The 16898-nt window shown below is 35.6% G+C and overlaps 1 protein-coding gene across 8 annotated transcripts in view; it reads right to left on the reverse strand.

Annotated features, from left to right (window-relative positions):
* Positions 1-7687: 7687 nt before the first annotated feature.
* The window catches only part of TRPC3 (transient receptor potential cation channel subfamily C member 3), a 73674-nt gene continuing 64463 nt past the window's right edge, over positions 7688-16898 (reverse strand). For 5 of the 8 annotated variants that reach the window (XM_015450791.4, XM_005555844.5, XM_015450790.4 and 2 more), the window contains 2 exons: positions 11944-12019; positions 7688-9466 (listed from right to left, as the gene is read on the reverse strand). In XM_015450791.4, the coding sequence (XP_015306277.1) occupies positions 9324-9466; positions 11944-12019 (219 nt within the window). In that variant the 3' untranslated portion in view covers positions 7688-9323. The remainder of the gene's footprint in view (positions 9467-11943; positions 12020-16898) is intronic. The other 3 variants (XM_065545435.2, XM_045392839.3, XM_045392838.3) reach the window with 1 other exon arrangement.

The raw sequence follows: 16898 nt of genomic DNA on the forward strand, positions 1-16898 counted from the left end.
AGGGCAGTGGCGTCCTGCGTGACGTCAGTACGCTGCTGCGAGGGGCTCCTGGATGAATATGAAGGCCCGTCCCTTTTCCGAAGCACCGCCCACTGATAGCGTGTTCCAATCAGAGGCGGAGAGGAACTAAGGGCGCGAGGTCTGGGAGACTCAGACATGGCGGTTTCCACAGAGACCCCAGACGCAGCCTTGGCTCCACCCTCACCGCGGCCCAGGTCTAATACTGGACTTCTTTCCTCATCGCTGTAGAGAAAACTAGTTAAGCCTGCTAGATTCTGACCGATTTCACTCTGACATTGGAAAGGGTCCCGCGAAGAATTAGGTTCCACCGTTATAGGTGTTAGCTTAAAGCAGCGGTTCTCAGACTTTTGGCCTTAGGACTGCTTTACAAAACTCTTAAAAAACCGTTGAGGACCACAAAGCCATTTGCTTTTTGTGGGTTTTCTCTCATTTTTATTTATTTATTTTTTATTTCAATAGTTTTGGGTGTACTGGTGGGTTTTGGTTACATGGATGAACTCTTGAGTGGCGAATTCCGAGATTTTAGTGTACCCGTCACCCACCAGTGTACACTGTACCCAATATGTAGTCTTTTTATCCCTCACCCCGCTCCCAATCTCCTCCCCACCTGGAGTCCCCAGAATCCATTACATCACTCTGTATGTCTTTGCCTCCTCGTAACTTAATCCCACTTATACGTGAGAACATGCAGTATTTGGTTTTCTATTCCTAAGTTACTTCACTTAGAATAATGGCCTCCAGCTCCATCCAAGTTGCTGCCAAAAGATATTATTTCGTTCCTTTTTATGGCTGAGTAGTATTCAATGGTGTATATATATACCACATTTTTTTAATCCACTCATTAGTCAATGGACACTTAGGTTGGTTCCATATCTTTGCAATTGCGAATTATGCTGCTACAAACATGCATGTATATGTGTCTTTTTCCTTTGGGTAGATACCCAGTAGTGGGATTGCTGGATTGAATGGTAGCTCCACCTTTATTTATTTATGGAAGCTTTATACTGTTTTCCATAGTGGTGGTATTAATTTACATCCCCCAAGCAGTGCAAAAGTGTTCCCTTTTCACCATATCCACGCCAACATATACTGTTTTCTAATTTTTTTTTTTTTTTAGACAGAGTCTTGCTCTTGTCCCCCAGGCTGGAGTGCAACAGCACTATCTAGGATCACTGCAACTTCCGGCTCCCGGGTTTAAGTGATTCTCCTGCCTCAGCCTCCCGAGTAGCTGGGATTACAGGTGCCCGCCACCACGCCTGGCTAATTTTTGTATTTTTAGTAGAGACAGAGTATTGCCATGTTGCCCTGGTTGGTCTCAAACTCCTGACCTCGTGATCTGCCCGCCTCATGGCCATTCTTGCAGGAGTAAGGTGGTATCTCACTGTGGTTTTAATTTGCATTTCCCTGGTGATTTAGTGATGTTGAGCATTTTTTCATGTTTGTTGGCGATTTGTATATCTTCTTTTGAAAAATGTCCTTTGCCCACTTTTTGATGGGATTGGTTTTTTCTAACTGATTTGAGTTCCTTATAGATTCTAGATACAAGTCCTTTATCAGATGCACAGTTTGAAAATATTTTATTTTACTCTATGGACTGTTTAGTGATTATTTCTTTTGCTGTGCATAAGCTTTTTAGTTTAATTAGGTCCCATTTATTTATTTTTGTTTTTGTTGCATTTGGCTAATGTCCAAAAGAGTTTTTCCAATGTTATCTTCTAAAATTTTTGTGGTTTCAGGTCTTAGATTTAAGTCTTTGATTCATCTTGAGTTGATTTTTGTATAAGGTGAGAGATGGGAAGCCAGTTTCATTCTTCTACATGTGGCTAAACCAGTTTTCCCAGCACCATTTATTGAATAGGGTGCCCTTTTCCCAATTTACGTTTTTGTATGCTTTGTCGAAGATCAGTTGACTATAAGTACTTGGCTTTATTTCTGGGTTCTCTATCTGTTCCATTGGCCTATGTGTCTACTTTTTTTTTTTTTTTTTTTTTTTTTTTTACCAGTACCATGCTGTTTTGGTAACTAGCCTTGCAGTATAATTTGAAGTCTGATAACGTGATGCCTCCAGATTTGTTCTTTTTGCTTATTATTACTTTGGCTATTCAGGCGCTTTTTTGGTTCCATATGAATTTTAGAACTTTTTTTTTAGTTCTGTGAAAAATAGTAATGATATTTTGATGGGAATTACACTGAATCTGTAGATTGCTTTGGAAAGTATGAAGACCATTTGTTTATATGAGTTTACCTATTGATTTTAACCATATTAGACATTAGAACTGAAAGCAATTAGTGTTTTTTAAAAACCTATGACAAATATCTTAATTAAAAATATTTTCCAAAATCAAAAAATAAAATGAAATAACTGGTACTGTGTGCAAATCTATTTTCTGTCCATTTTAATAGTAGACAGGAGGAGCTTCAAATCTGCTACTGCATTCAATCTATTGTTATATGTTGTTTTTGTTCATGTGTATGAAGAAAATTTCGTCCAAACTCAACAAGTGGTAGTTTTTTGAAAGGTTAGTTGCAATGTGAAATGTGACTTCGTTACATAACATCAAAAAATCCCATCTGTTAGTACTACCATGGATCTCATCAGTAAAGTCCCGAGTATGGGAGATCTGTCAAACTTAGAATGGCGAATACATATTTTCCAAAATTCAAATTTGTGCTTGAAAGTTTGAAATTTACGCATTGGCAACAAATGTCGATTGTTTTCCTTGAACTGATAGGTTCCCTTCTTGAATTCACAAGAAAGTAAATGCCAAATATCTAAGTCTGAATAATCATAATTTGTCAGTAATTCCTTCAAATAAAAATAGTGTCCCATGAAAAAAGCAGCAAGTTCAGCTAGCAGCTCAATCCCACAAGTGCTTTTCCTTGAGCCAGCTAATGTACTTCAGTATTCAGTAGAAGGATTTTATACATACTTCTTATGTCATCACATAGAACATTTAAAAAGACATATTCAAGAGTTAAGATGTAATAAATGAGGGCTGAATCAGAAGAAAGAAAAAAGGAAAAAAGATAATATTAACAATGTTGCTGCTTCGTAAAGGACATTTTTATATGAAATGGTTTTTGTTTCCTATCAGTGCATGGCATGTAGAATATGGTGTCTACTAGTACGGTTTGGAGCCACTATTTTGATTTATGCTTAAGCACTAGCAGTATTAACCACCATTGTTTTGGTACCATCATCGCAAATGTCAGCAGAGTGAAATGGCAAATCACATCTTAGTATTATGAAAATAGTTTCAAAATTGCAGACAGCTGTGAAAAGGCCTCAGGAACCAACCCTGCCCCTCGGGGCCCCACAGACTACTACTGACCCATAGTGACCCACGATTTAAGAGCTGACATTCTTTGACTCACTTTCATCAGTCCTTCCTTAACGCGCATAGAGCTCTGCCTAGGGAAGTACAGATGAGTTCAGATACAGCTACTTTCCTGATTTTTGTGGTTTTTCTTTTTCTTTTTCTTTTTTTTCTATTTTCTTTTTTTTTTTTTTTTTTTTTTTTGTAGAGATGGAGTTTTGCCATGTTGCCCAGGCTGGTATTGAACTCCTGGTTTCAAGTGATCGCCCACCTCAGCCTCCCAAAGTTCTGGGATTACAGACATGAGCCACTGTGGCTTTCCAGGAAAGAGTTCACAAATAATTGTGAAACAAAAAGAATTAAATCCCTGAGAAGAGGTGCTTCTTAAGAAGAGAAGTTATTTACTGCAGCAATATCTGAAAAAGTTTTCCCTATGTTCCAGACAATTATTTCTCTGAGGCTAAAATAATTCCACATTAAAATAGACAATATATGAAGATGGGTTAGCTCTTCAGCAATTTGGGGGAAATATACATCAATTTAGATTCAAGAAAAAAAATACAGATAAATCTTAGAAGTCAACTGAAAAATAAAGCCACAGAAGAGATAGAAGAAACTAGAATTGTATAGCATTTTACAGAATTTTGGAGGTTGGAGGATATATTATTAGTTTGCTAGGGCTGACATAGCAAAGTACTACACACTGGGAGGCTTTTCAACACAGAAATTTATTTTCTCACAGTCCTGAAGTCTAGAAGTCATAGATCAAGGTGTCAGCAGGGAACCAAACCAATCTTCAGAGGCCTCTCTTCTTGGCTTGTAGATCGCCGTCTTCTCCCCGTGTCTTCACATGGTCCTTCCTCTATGTCTGTTTGTGTCTTATCTTGTCTTTTTAGAAGGACACCACTCATATTGAATTAGGGCCCACTGAGATTATCTCATTTTAAATTAATCACCTCTTTAACGACCCTATCTCCAACTATAGTTATAGTCCGAGATACTGAAGGCGAGGACTTTAACACGTGTTTTGAGGGGACACAATTCAGCCCATAACAGACGGAAACTGATCTCAAAAGGAATAGAAGAAACCACAAAGGAAAAAAGCCAATATGGTGGTACATGCCTGTAGTCTCAGCTATTTGAAGGCTGAGGCTCAAGAAGATTACTTGAGCGCAGCAATCTAGCCTGGGCAAAATAGCAAGGCCCCATCTCTAAAAAACAAACAAACAAACAAAAAACTAACTTAAAAAAAATGAAAAGTAAAGATAAACATTTCAATATGTCACAACAATGTTTAAATGAAAACAAAAATATAGGAGAAAAGAGTTAATATCTTAAAAAATAGTTCATACAAATAATTAAGAAATACTATGATTCTAATAAATAGGCAAAACAAAAACAAAAACAGACAATGCTGGCAGTGCTTATTTTCCATTTAACAAGTGATGTCCACTGTTTAATTAATTGTGTAGAAGGAAAGCAAGAGTTTGTTTTGAAGCTCAAATTTATTTTAAAACAGTGAAATGAGGCTATGATATAGCATCAAAACAATACAAAAAGTTTGCATAATATGATATTTGGAGTTCTTTGATTTTGCATTTAAAAATGCAATTTATTATTTTTAAAGTACATACTATGTTTTGTTTCTAAATGATTAGTAAAGATTTCAAACTACTAATTTTAAGTATTCCTCAACTAATTAATTAGCAGGGTGAGGAATTTTTATTCACAATAAAGAAAATGTCAAGTTAAATTACCACTGTGTGTCCTCTTTTTAAAGATGTTTTAAGGTATCATAGACATCTTAGTGGTCTTTATAAAACTCAACAGAAGATGATTGCCTCTCAGATGTGACAAAGACCACTTTGGAGACAAATTTGCAGAATTACCATGCACCTCAGTAATTTATAACCTTATGTTATGGTGCTAAAGCAATCATTATAAGTTAAACAACTTATGGCTAAAAATAAAAGCAATTTAAACTGCATTAAAGTTAAAACCATCAACACGCTAGTAGTGGTCAGCAGAATGACTGAGTCATGAGTAAAAACATTAGTTTCCCCTAACACATGGTATAAATTTAGAAATTTTCAAACTCTTTTTTAAACTGAACAAAGTTACAGATACCCATTTTAGGTTTTTTTTTTTTTTTTTTTTTTTTTTTTTTGGTGGGGGGTTCACTTTGTCACCCAGGCTGGAGTGCAGTAGCGTGAACACAGCTCACTGCAGCCTCAACTTCCCGGGCTCAAGTTATCCTCTTACCCCAGCCTCCTGAGTAGCTGGAACCACAGACACACGTCACCATGCCCGGCTAATTTTTTTGTATTTTTTGTAGAGACAGTTTCACCATGTTGCCCTTCTGGTCTCAAACTCCTGAACTGAAGCCATTGACCTGCTTCAACCTCCCAAAGTGCTGGGATTACAGGTGTGCACCACAGTGCCCAGCCTGATTTTGGGAGGCTGAGGCAGGAGGATCGCTTGAAGCCAAAAGTTCAAGACTAGCCTGGACAACATAGGGAGACCCATTTCTAAAAATATATTTTAAAAAGTTTATTTAAAAAATTTAAAAAGACACAGAAAGAAAGATTACCACCTTGGATGATATTAACCTGCTGAAACAGCTCTATGAGCTCCAGGGACTAGAAACCCCTGATTTTGGATAACCCTGTTTGCCTGAACTATTTATGAAGACCAGAGAAGTTAAATGGGTTGTCCCACACCACAGTCATTAGTGTGGCTTCAGTTCTCTTTAGATATTGTCCATAAGACAATTTATCATCCCATTTACAAAAGCTGCTTTCACTTGGCTTGCACATTTGAAATATAAATATATTGACATATTGGGTGAGATAGTTATCCTAAATTGTATCAAATTTGCTTTTAATAATCACAACATATCATTTTAAAGTTTTTATTGTGCATAAACTCTTTGAAGATATTGTGTACCATTTTTCAAAGTTTTCTCATTATTTCAAGTCTAAGAACCCAAACTTTTGAACAGATTGTGACTTCCATAAAGTCACTGGTGCTCTGTAAATTCAATATAGCAGGAACTTACAAAGTACCAAACTTTTCAAACAGTACGTCTAAGAAGCAGTTTGACTGTTGCTTTCTTTTCTTTATTTTATCTGTAACTGAGAAAAAAATAAGAATAGCAAAGAGGTAAAAAAATGAGAGATGTCCCAAGGAAAGAAGAGTCCTGGGGTTTTGACAATCCTTTAATTAATGTTTTTTTTTTCTAGAAAGTTGTTTTTGGTCCTGTTTAAACGCTCCCTTCTCTGAATTGCCCCAACAACTTTGAGCTTTGTTTTCCCAAAGGTATCTGTTAAAAGTGAGTAGGGAAAGGACTTGCTACCCAGAGCTATCTTTATCCTCAAGTGAAGGACTAATTCTGACAGCAATCCCCTCGACTAATCCTCATTTCAACCGTAGGCTACCACATTAATACCTTCTGTCTTAGTGTGAGTTCCCTAAAAGCAAAACCTAACAAGATTTGGATGTGATGACTCATTAAGGGGATGCTCTCTGGAGAAAGGGAGGGAAGGAAACTTGAAAAGGCAGGGGAAGAAGCTAAACCAAGATTTCATCTCAACTTGAGTCTGGCATCAGCCTAATCCTTTCAGGAGCTCTGGAGCATGAACTGCACCAAATAGTTGGCCCCACCTTGAGACATGGGGCCGGCCCTTTGTGCCCCCCCCCATCAGTCACTGGCCATGGGAAGCTGGAGGCATCACATCCAGGGTAAAACTGCTTCTTTTTAGCTGAGGGCAATTCTCCAGGGGAAGTGATTAGCTAGGAACTGGACAGGAGAATATGGGAGACAGGTGCACTGGCCCAGTAGAGGGCATCTGGGCAGGGCATCAAAAACATCAATCACACACACTACACTTTGTCATCACACCTTCTTCTGAAACACCACCTTGAAATGATAAGGAAAAAGATGAAATATTAAAACTACCAGTTTATACATAGTAAATAAAGAAAAAATGCCTGTTAAGAGCTCCACAGTTGTGAGGGGCATGGACGCAAAAAAAAAAAAAAAAAAAAAAAGTCAGTTTTTTTTTTTAATTCACATCGTGTGGATACCATGAGGCTTATCTTCATACTTCTCTGATCTTCAGATTCCAAGGATCATAGGCTGAATGTCCCCAGCTGAATCTGCCACTTTTTCATTCAGCATTTTTTCCAACCCCAAGGAAGAAAATTACAAAATATTCAGTTCCATAGCTATAAGCAAAAACTTTTCACACTTGGAATCTGGACCATACTATAAAACTATCAGAAATATCTATTATAGAAACTTTGTATCTTTACTACCTTAATATAACATATGGTAACATATAACAATGGAAAAATTCAATATTTTATTCAGTTCTGAGACACAACATGAAGTCTTAAAAATGTTTAAGACAAATACTCTTAGCATCGCACAAAAGTTAATGAAATATTCTACAATGGTAGCAAAAAAATGTATAAAGTTCCTTTCTTAATTTAACTCTCAAAAAGTAGAAATTAAGAAGTAACTTTAAAGAGCTTTATGTAGTTCCATTTAACACTTATTTCTGTCTTCACATCTAGAAAGCTTTTCTGTGTGACAGCAATGATTTTAAAGTAGCATGTATTTAGTTGGTTTTAAGGACCTCTGAAACTCTTTGAGCTATGATCACAATTCGTATTCCTGTAAGACTTGACAGCAACTGACTGAAGGGACTCAGGATGCTAAACATAACTCTATGAGAGATTTAAACCTAGCTGGTTAAAAAATGCTTTGAATGTTTTATGGTCTCTGAAGCGACCGGGGAACTTACTGGTCTGTATGCCTTTTCCCAAGAGGCATTGCGGATATTACCAGCATTCTGCTCAGTTATGTAATAAGGCATACGTAGATACATCACAATCTATTTTATATAGAAAGTGGAATTGGAATCCTTTGATAAGAAAAAAAGATGTCAATCGTTGTAAGCAATGATGGCAGGAAATGCCTCAAAAGGAACTGAAACACACCTGGGGATGCTTGGTCATGTCTTTCCAGGTACGCCCATAGTCATTGCTCTTTCCTATTTCTTCCCATGAGCAGACCCTCCAAAACTCAGAAGGGAGCTCACGGATGAGATACGAAGTCAGCTGTTGATATCTCATTTAGCATTAAAGCAGCAGAGGCAGAAAATAGACCGTTATAACAAAATGACAACCCTGCATAATCTCCAACTTAAAAGAAAATCACATTACTGAAAAATGACAAATGTAAGTCTAAGATAGAAAGCAAGCAGTCTGTATTTTAGAAAAATCTTTAATGTGTTGTTTTAAATAATTATATGAAACTTAAATATTTAATGTAATTATATTTTCCATTAACCGATTTTGTTGTTAAACTCTTCCCTCGGGGCTCAATGGTTCTAGGATTATCAGTGACACCTAAAATTCTAAGAATGTCTTACCAAGTCATAGCTGGTTGTAAAATTTCTTCAGTTTCTATTTAAAAAAAAAAAAGATCTCTTCAGAACTCAGAACTTGGACAAGGGAAGGTATGCTACATAGTGAGGACTTTTTATTTTTATTTTGTTGGCAGTTCAGTTCAGTTGGTTTCAACATTTATTGAGCACCTACTATGTACCAGGCACTGTACTAGATGCTGGAGACACAAAGATGAATAAGACATGGTCCCTGTCCCCAAGAAACTGATAGTCTCTTGGAGGCAAACAGGTAGTGCAAAGATGTGGAGTTTAAAATGAATAAAAATTTCAATAATATAGTAATATTGGGCTTTTCAACACAATGGTATGTCATTGTAATGTCAAGGCAGACAAATAAAATGCATTTTCATGTGATAAAACAATAAAACCATTACGAGCTAACTTTTAAAGATTCACATGATAAAGGTAGTTAATACTAAAAATGTACATCATAGTTTTTCAAGTATTTCATACTTAGAAATATTATTGCCCACATTTGTGCTATAGTCAAAGCCAAATCCAGGTTGCCGCATCATTCACATCTCAGCATGCTGGGATTCAGTTTCTCACTAAGTTTATGAATTAGAATGGCTAATTCCTCAGTTGCTTGGCTCTTGTCTTCCAAAAGTTCATAACGAAGGCTGGAGATATCTTGCTTGATTTCTTTTAATTCACCTATAGTATTGATATTAAAAAATTATTGGTAAGTTGCTCTTTGCATGTAGAAGAGAACAAAGAGTGAAATTCTTACAATATCAATGTATTTGCTTCATAAGGTCTCCAAAGTAGCTACTTCAAAGTTTTTTCTTTAAAATATTTAAGAAACATCTGTCTTTAAAGGTATACTGACCTTTGAAAAAAGCTATAAAAATAGTCCAGCTATATTTTTTAAGAGTAACACTCAGCTTAAAGTATTGTCCTTTTGTTCACCCACCTTTTAACATAAGGTGATTCTCTGTTAACTAATCTATAGCCAGGATATCTCCTTCCTGACTACAAGGGAGTTCCTTTGTTTCTTTCAAGTGTAAAGGTTGACACCTGCATCAAACATTTCCCATTGCTAGGATCAAAGGGAATCCTAGAAAAACTAAATTTTACTAAAAATGAATCAATCTGTCTGACAGGCAAATAATTTTAAGGCAAATATGAAGTAAGGGAAAGAAAGAAAAAAGAGTAGAGAGTGTTTATTAGGGAAGGTAATGGCAATGGACATGAAGACATTAGTTTGTCCAGCATAAAGGATTAATGTATAAGGAAGTAACAAGCAACAGCGCAATTGAGGAGTTTAGATATGATACCACTGGCAATATATTCTTGAAGAGAATAGGAAAGTTTGGGCTATAAAAATAAATTGTTCCCATAGTTCAGTTTGGCAATATTTAGAGCATACGTGTATTGCAATTAGAAACTGGATTCTCTTCAAGGAGAGGCAGTATTTGGTTAAAAAAGAAAAGAAACACTGGATTCTCTTGCAAGTGACTGTAATGTAGATAAATCACTGACTTTCAAAAGTGAATGTTGGAGCAAGAATTTACCTTGAATCTAAGAAATGATTCTTCAAACCATTGACTTAGCTTTTTATAATAAAATGGCATTTGAAACACACCTTTGATGATATTTCCTGGTATCTTTAATATGCTTTAAAGTATAATTTCAATATTCTTCTATTACATAAAAGTCAGAGCCTTTTTATTTGAAAAAAATTCTAACTCTCAGAAATACAAAACATTTGAGGAGCCTTTTGTGGCAAAAAAAAAAAAAAAAAAAAAAAAGTGCTTCCTTTGGCATATGGCAATATAAAAGGAATAAACTGATCTTATTTGAAATCATGAGGCAGACTTCGGTGGAAGGAGTGGATTTTCACACCATTCAGTATCATAGAGGACCCCCTGCCCCATTTCACCTTCTACTATCCTTTCTTCCTTGTTCCCGACTCATGGGGAGACTACAACCTATGTGTTGTATTAAATATTTACTCTGCCAATTCAGGAAACACAAGTTACTCAAACTCTTCAGATTTTAATTTCCTCATTAATTAAGCGAGGAGGTTATATGACACACTTTCTTAGTAAGAACTTTGTTCAAAACTCCGAATTCCCATTGATTTTCCTCTTTTGTGCAAGGGCTTGGGAAATGCTTCTTGTTTTTTATGCTGTTTTGGCCATACAATTCTTCCCACTTTGTTCCTCCCGCCCCACCCCCCATGGAGGTTATGGTACAACTGATCAGACTTCTGCTTTCTAAACTACAACCTCATTCCAATCCTTTCTCCTGAGACAGTTTGATTAGGTCACCATGATTAGATTTTTGCTAGTTATCAATTATAAATTCACAGGTTTCTTTTCTACATACTTATACTATTAGATTGATTTCAATTTAAAAGGGATTCCTTGTATTAATCAAGTAACGGCTTCAAAGTCCATGAACAATATTATTAAGTTTAGCCCTTTCTTCTTTTATCAGTGTAGATAGATTTAGTGGCATCTCATTGATGTTGGAAGGTACAGTTTCCATTTTTAGGGCAACTTATTTCTCCCTGGTTGATTTCTTTCCAACTCTGGGCCTGTGTTTAGCTCTATCTCCTAGACTTTTGTGAAAAATTTCTATAGTCCACACTGATGCCCTGCCTCAAATATGCCTTAAAAAAATAAGCTTGCTTAAAGTAAGGAGGCAGGGGGGAAAGTGAAATTCAAAAGAGAAGCACCAGACAAGAAAAACAGGTTAAAAATGTGTTTCTGAACAACAAAATAGAGGTTTTCCTGAGCACATGAATTCTGTTTGAGTCACTGTTCTTTTATCTGCTTAACTGGAAAAATGTTAACACTAATGTGAACTCACTGAAAATGTAACCAATACTACTGACTACTTTATGTCAGAGGGATTAAAAAACTGCTAGAAAGATGTCAGTCTTTACATTCTAAGAATCAGTTAGGGCACTATGAGTAGAGATAAATTGCCTCTGATCAATATTTTAAATAACTGTTTATTTTAAAAGATGAAGTTTTAAAAATGTAACATAAGATCCTTCTCCCATCTGAGAGGCATCCAAACTATAACCTGGGATTGGATTTTTAAAGTATGCCTCAATATGAAGTTTTCCAGGTTCATTAAGTTAGTTATAAAAGGATGTTTCTCAAGTTGGAGATGCTTACCTTCATTAACTTCATCATTTTCTTTGTCTACTTGTGCTTTCAAAACATACCGCTTTATAAGTCTTTTCATTATCTGCTGTTGGGCAAAAGTAAATGATTAGACCTCCACTGATATACATAAGTGCCCCGAATCTTATTTTCCAAAGAGGCTTACATACCTGTAAAGCAAACAAATTGGGAGAAAAATTTTTTATAACTATGTATAGAAAAATTATGCAGGTTTCAGAACTTAACTCTCTTAACGCCTTCTACTGAGACTTATTGCATAATCCACCAATACTTTTTTTTTGCCTCAGAAATGGAAGAAGCTTTCAAAAAGAAGTTAAGCTTGAAGATTTGAATTCACGGCTTCTCTTTCAACTGACAGTTTCTTTTTGAGTTACATTGACGCTACATTATCACCCATAGACACTACCTTATTTCCCAGTATTTAGAAAAATACATTAATGTATGCTCTCGATAGAGAATTTGTAAAATACAGAGAAGAGCAACTAAATAATGAAATCATTAGCAACCTCACCATCCAATGATAATCACTGTTGTCATTTTGGTGTATGTCCTTCCAATATCTTTTCTTTAAATTTTGTATATATACTAATTACTGTATTATATTTTACATTTTCTAAATGCCATATATTTTGTTACATTGCATGCTTTTCTCTAATATCTATATACAGTGACTATTTTCAGTCTAAATAAATGCTCTTCTAGGATAACTGTTTATCCTTATGGAAAAAAATAAATTGGAGCCCTATTTCATACCCTGAATACAAAAATTAATACCATGTGCATCTTAAATGTGAAAGATAAAGCTTCTGAATCCTTAAAATAAAATATTATATAAGACAGTATATTTATAAATTTAGGGTAGGCCTGGATTTTAAAAAAAAACAAGATTAAAACTTCTGATTACAATAGAAAAGACTGATAAATGCAACTTCATTACAATTTAAAATTTCTGTTTATAGAGATACCATAAAGAAAGTGAAAAGATAAGTCACAGACTGGGAGAAAATATTGGTAATACTTGTAAGTAAAAATAATTTGGATCCAAATACATAAAGAACTTTAATTCAATAAGAAAAACTCAACCCAATTTTAAAATGGGCAAAAGACAAACGAATGTTTCACAGAAATGGAAATGTGAAGGGTCAACAAGCTTAAGAAACAATTTCAAACTCTGTTGCAGGGAAAATCAAATTATGACTAAAAGGAGACACAATTTTACATCTAATAAAGAGAATGATTAATGAATCTGGTCATGCCAAGTGTTGGAAAGGAGATGGATCAATGGGGACTTTTATATTTTACTGGCAAGACTGTAGACAACTTTGTTGACAATTTAGTATTATCTTTTTAGTTTTTAAATTGATTTATATTAAGAAAATTTTAGAGGTGGAGTCTCACTATACTGTACAGGCTTGCCTCAAACTCCTGGGCTCAACGCTGTCCTCCTGCCTCAGCCTCTCAAGCAGCTGGAGCTATAGGCATGAGCCACTGCAGCCAGGTGGTATTATCTTTTAAAGTTGAACATTTGCATGCCCTTTCACCTAGAAAGTCCACTTCTCAGTATAAGGTCTAGAGAAACTTTGCAGGTATGAGCCAAGAGACATACAACAATGTTTGTAGCAACTCTGTCTGAAATTGCAAAACACTAGAAACAATCTAAACAAATATTAACAAGAATAGACAAATTGTAGTATGTTATAATGTAATGTTATTGTGTTCATTAATGAAATTAATGCACCATGGCCACACACAATAGTGTGGATGAATCTTAGAAGCATAATGTTGAATGAAAAATTCCAGTTGCAGAAGACCACAAAGTATGAAGCTATTCTTATGAAGCTCAATAACAAGTAAATCTATAAAATATATTTTTAGGAATATTGACACATGTAATAAATTATATTTGAAAAGAAAATCAAAGCAAGAAGGGAGAAACCCAACTTCAAGATAGGGATTAACTGTTAGGTGAAGGCAGAGGAGTAGGTAGGGAGGTGCATATAAGTAGAGGCAATGGATGGATAATGTTATCATTGTCAGGTCGGTGGTGGTTTCATAGGTGTGAATGTAATTATGCTTCATAATTTATTTTGCATTATACATATTCTTATGCATGTAACAAATATTGTATATAAAAGATAACAAAGGAAAGGGAAAAAGACCTGAACTAAGATGCAGGCATAGCGAGAGTAGAAAATATATACTTCAATTTTAAGAAAGTAGAAATTACACCAAGGTCAAGTAAAAGAGAGGAATCCAGGAAGATTCAAAATGTTATGCAGAGAATAACAAGAAACTGAGAGGGCCCATGCTACTGAAAAGGAAAAGCTCATTTTACCAGTCACTGTAAGATATAAAACCTGTTGAATTGCATAGAATCTAGATCCCAAGACAGACTCACAGCTGGATGGATCTTAAACTGGATTGATTCATTCATTCGGCAAATATTTATTGAAAGCCAGTTCCGTGGCAGGTACTGAACTAGGTGCTAGGAATACAACAGTGAACACAGTCCCCAGTCCAGTGAAACTTCATATTGATATGGAACAATTCACTATAATGGGTGAACATATCAGGGATCTGGTTAAATTTAGGGGACAGCGAAGACAGATTCCTATAAAACGAAAATACAAAGTTATGTGTATCAGTTAAAAGCAGCTTGAAAGGCAGTAATACAAATTGATGGAAAAGAAATGACTATTTAACAATTAGTGCTGAGACAAGTTGAGCCTCTGCACAAGGCAAGAAGGTACCTGAGGTTAGACAGAAATCAGTTTCCCCATATATGACACTACCTGGTAATAGTCCATCCCTTTGTTCATGTTGGAAAGATAATTCATGAGAATTCTAAAATGATCTGCAGCTCAGAGAAGGAGATAAAGATTGGCCATCCCCATTCTATTAGGAAGCTTGTCTAGTAAACCCAAGACAGTATTGTGTAATAGGCAACAAAGACTCTTGAGGCCTCTCTCCCCCTATTGCAATAGCTCCTGAATAAAATCTGTTTTTAGCTACTGTCTAACTCTGGTTTTCTTTAACACAGTTGAGACTGTGAGTTGCAAGAACAAACCATGTAGATCTGGAACCTTGGTATCTTAATCTGCATAATGGAAATGCTAGACTGTGTCTTGTAAAAGAGACAGTACATGTAAATTACATAGTAGGTCCTCGAATAATATAACTATTATTCTCTCATTATAATCTAAGCTCTGTAAAGCAAATCTCGATAAATCCATCTTAATGACAGTATCATAAGCAAGGACCATGAAACTCATATGTAACAAGTAAAAGTACCATTTTAAATACTACCTTTAACTACATTTCCAACTGATTCTTTCATTAAAGCTAGTACTAAAAATTAAACTACCAATAACAGATTCATCTTTTTTCCCTCTTGCTCAAATTGCTAACTAACTAACACAATAGAAGTCAACAGATTAACTTCCACATTCCACAAACCTCCAGAAATTATACAGCTTTCTTGGTACAAGCCTGTGAGTCACTCTTTAAGGAAGACATTCTAACTCTATAAAGACTATTGCTTTTCTCCGTCCAGGATATGGAAATCCTAAACAGAGGTTCCAAAACTGAAATTCAGTGGTAACCAGGTAAAGATCCCAGGCGGTACTTACTTCAAACAGTCCTTCCTGCAAACAAACCCAACTTCATTTTTCAACCCTCCATTAAGACTAGGAGAAGAAATAAGATGTGCGTGGTTGGGTAGCTGTGAGGTGGTTAGATATCTTCCTTTCCAAAAGGAGTGAAAGCTTTTCTTCTCACTTGGTATTTTTCACTGAATCAAATTCAACTAATAATTGTTAAGCACTCTATCAGGTGCTTTTACATTCATTCTCTCATTTAATTCTACAGAGAAGCCAAATTTGACTGTCATTAGTAGGTTTTGTACTATGAATTTTAACAACCTAAAAAGTGTCAATGAAGGGTAATAAGACTGATGTAGACAAATAGAAAAAAACTCAGAAGTATAGAGTAAAATTTTCGACAGGAAAAGAACCTTAGGAATCATTGTTTTTCACGTTTTTATACCACTCATGAAACTTTGTGAAAGATTACCATTACACAGCTTCTGTATAAACTTCTGTGACTGAGGGCCTGCTATTTTTTCAGACAGCTGGTTTAATCTATTTTTGGACAACTATAGCTCTTAGAAAACAACTCCTTTGTATTGAAGCCAAAATAACTATCAGTCCAAGTTCTGTTCTTTGGGGCAACAGATAATAAATCTGTTTATCCTTCTACTTGATTGACTTTTACCTGTTACTTTTTTCTGTGTTTTTTTTTTTTTTTTGAAGAGGGACCTGCAAACCTATTGCTTGACTTTAAAATATCCTCTCTTCTAGGTTTCCCAGTTCTGTTGACCTAAAGAAAAAATCTGAGGCAAACTAAATATATAAGTAGAGAGTTTATTTGGGCCAAGTTTAAGGACTGCAACCTGGGGAGCACAGATTCAAGTTGCCCTGGATATGTGCTCCAATTAGCAGCAAGTACTAGTGAGTTTTTAAATGTAAAGAAGAGGCAGTTCCTAAGCTGTTTATCAAGGATTTGAAATAACATAAGCTTTTGAATGGTCATACATTGTTCTTTGCATCACAAATTCCAGGAACATGAAGATAACAGGTGAGGCTGCAAGTCAGGAACAAATGAATTTAGACAACCGTCCTCAGGCATGGGTAGAGGTAGGGGGCTGTGACTGAAAGTCCCATACTCATGTTCTCTGGGCCTGTATACCTCACATAGTTCAGACTGCTCTGAGCTATTTTTGTTTTCTCTATTCCCAAACCATTTATATTTCATTGCATCTATATTTATTTCTATTTCATATATAGGCATAACTATACCACAGAGTATGTAGTGTTATGTGAGTATTTGTCTACTTATTCTTTCCTTTCTTTCTTCCTAACCTCAACACTGCCATTCTACTTCAATGG

The sequence above is a fragment of the Macaca fascicularis genome, chromosome 5 (genome assembly GCF_037993035.2).
Source record: "Macaca fascicularis isolate 582-1 chromosome 5, T2T-MFA8v1.1".
Lineage (NCBI taxonomy): Eukaryota > Metazoa > Chordata > Mammalia > Primates > Cercopithecidae > Macaca > Macaca fascicularis.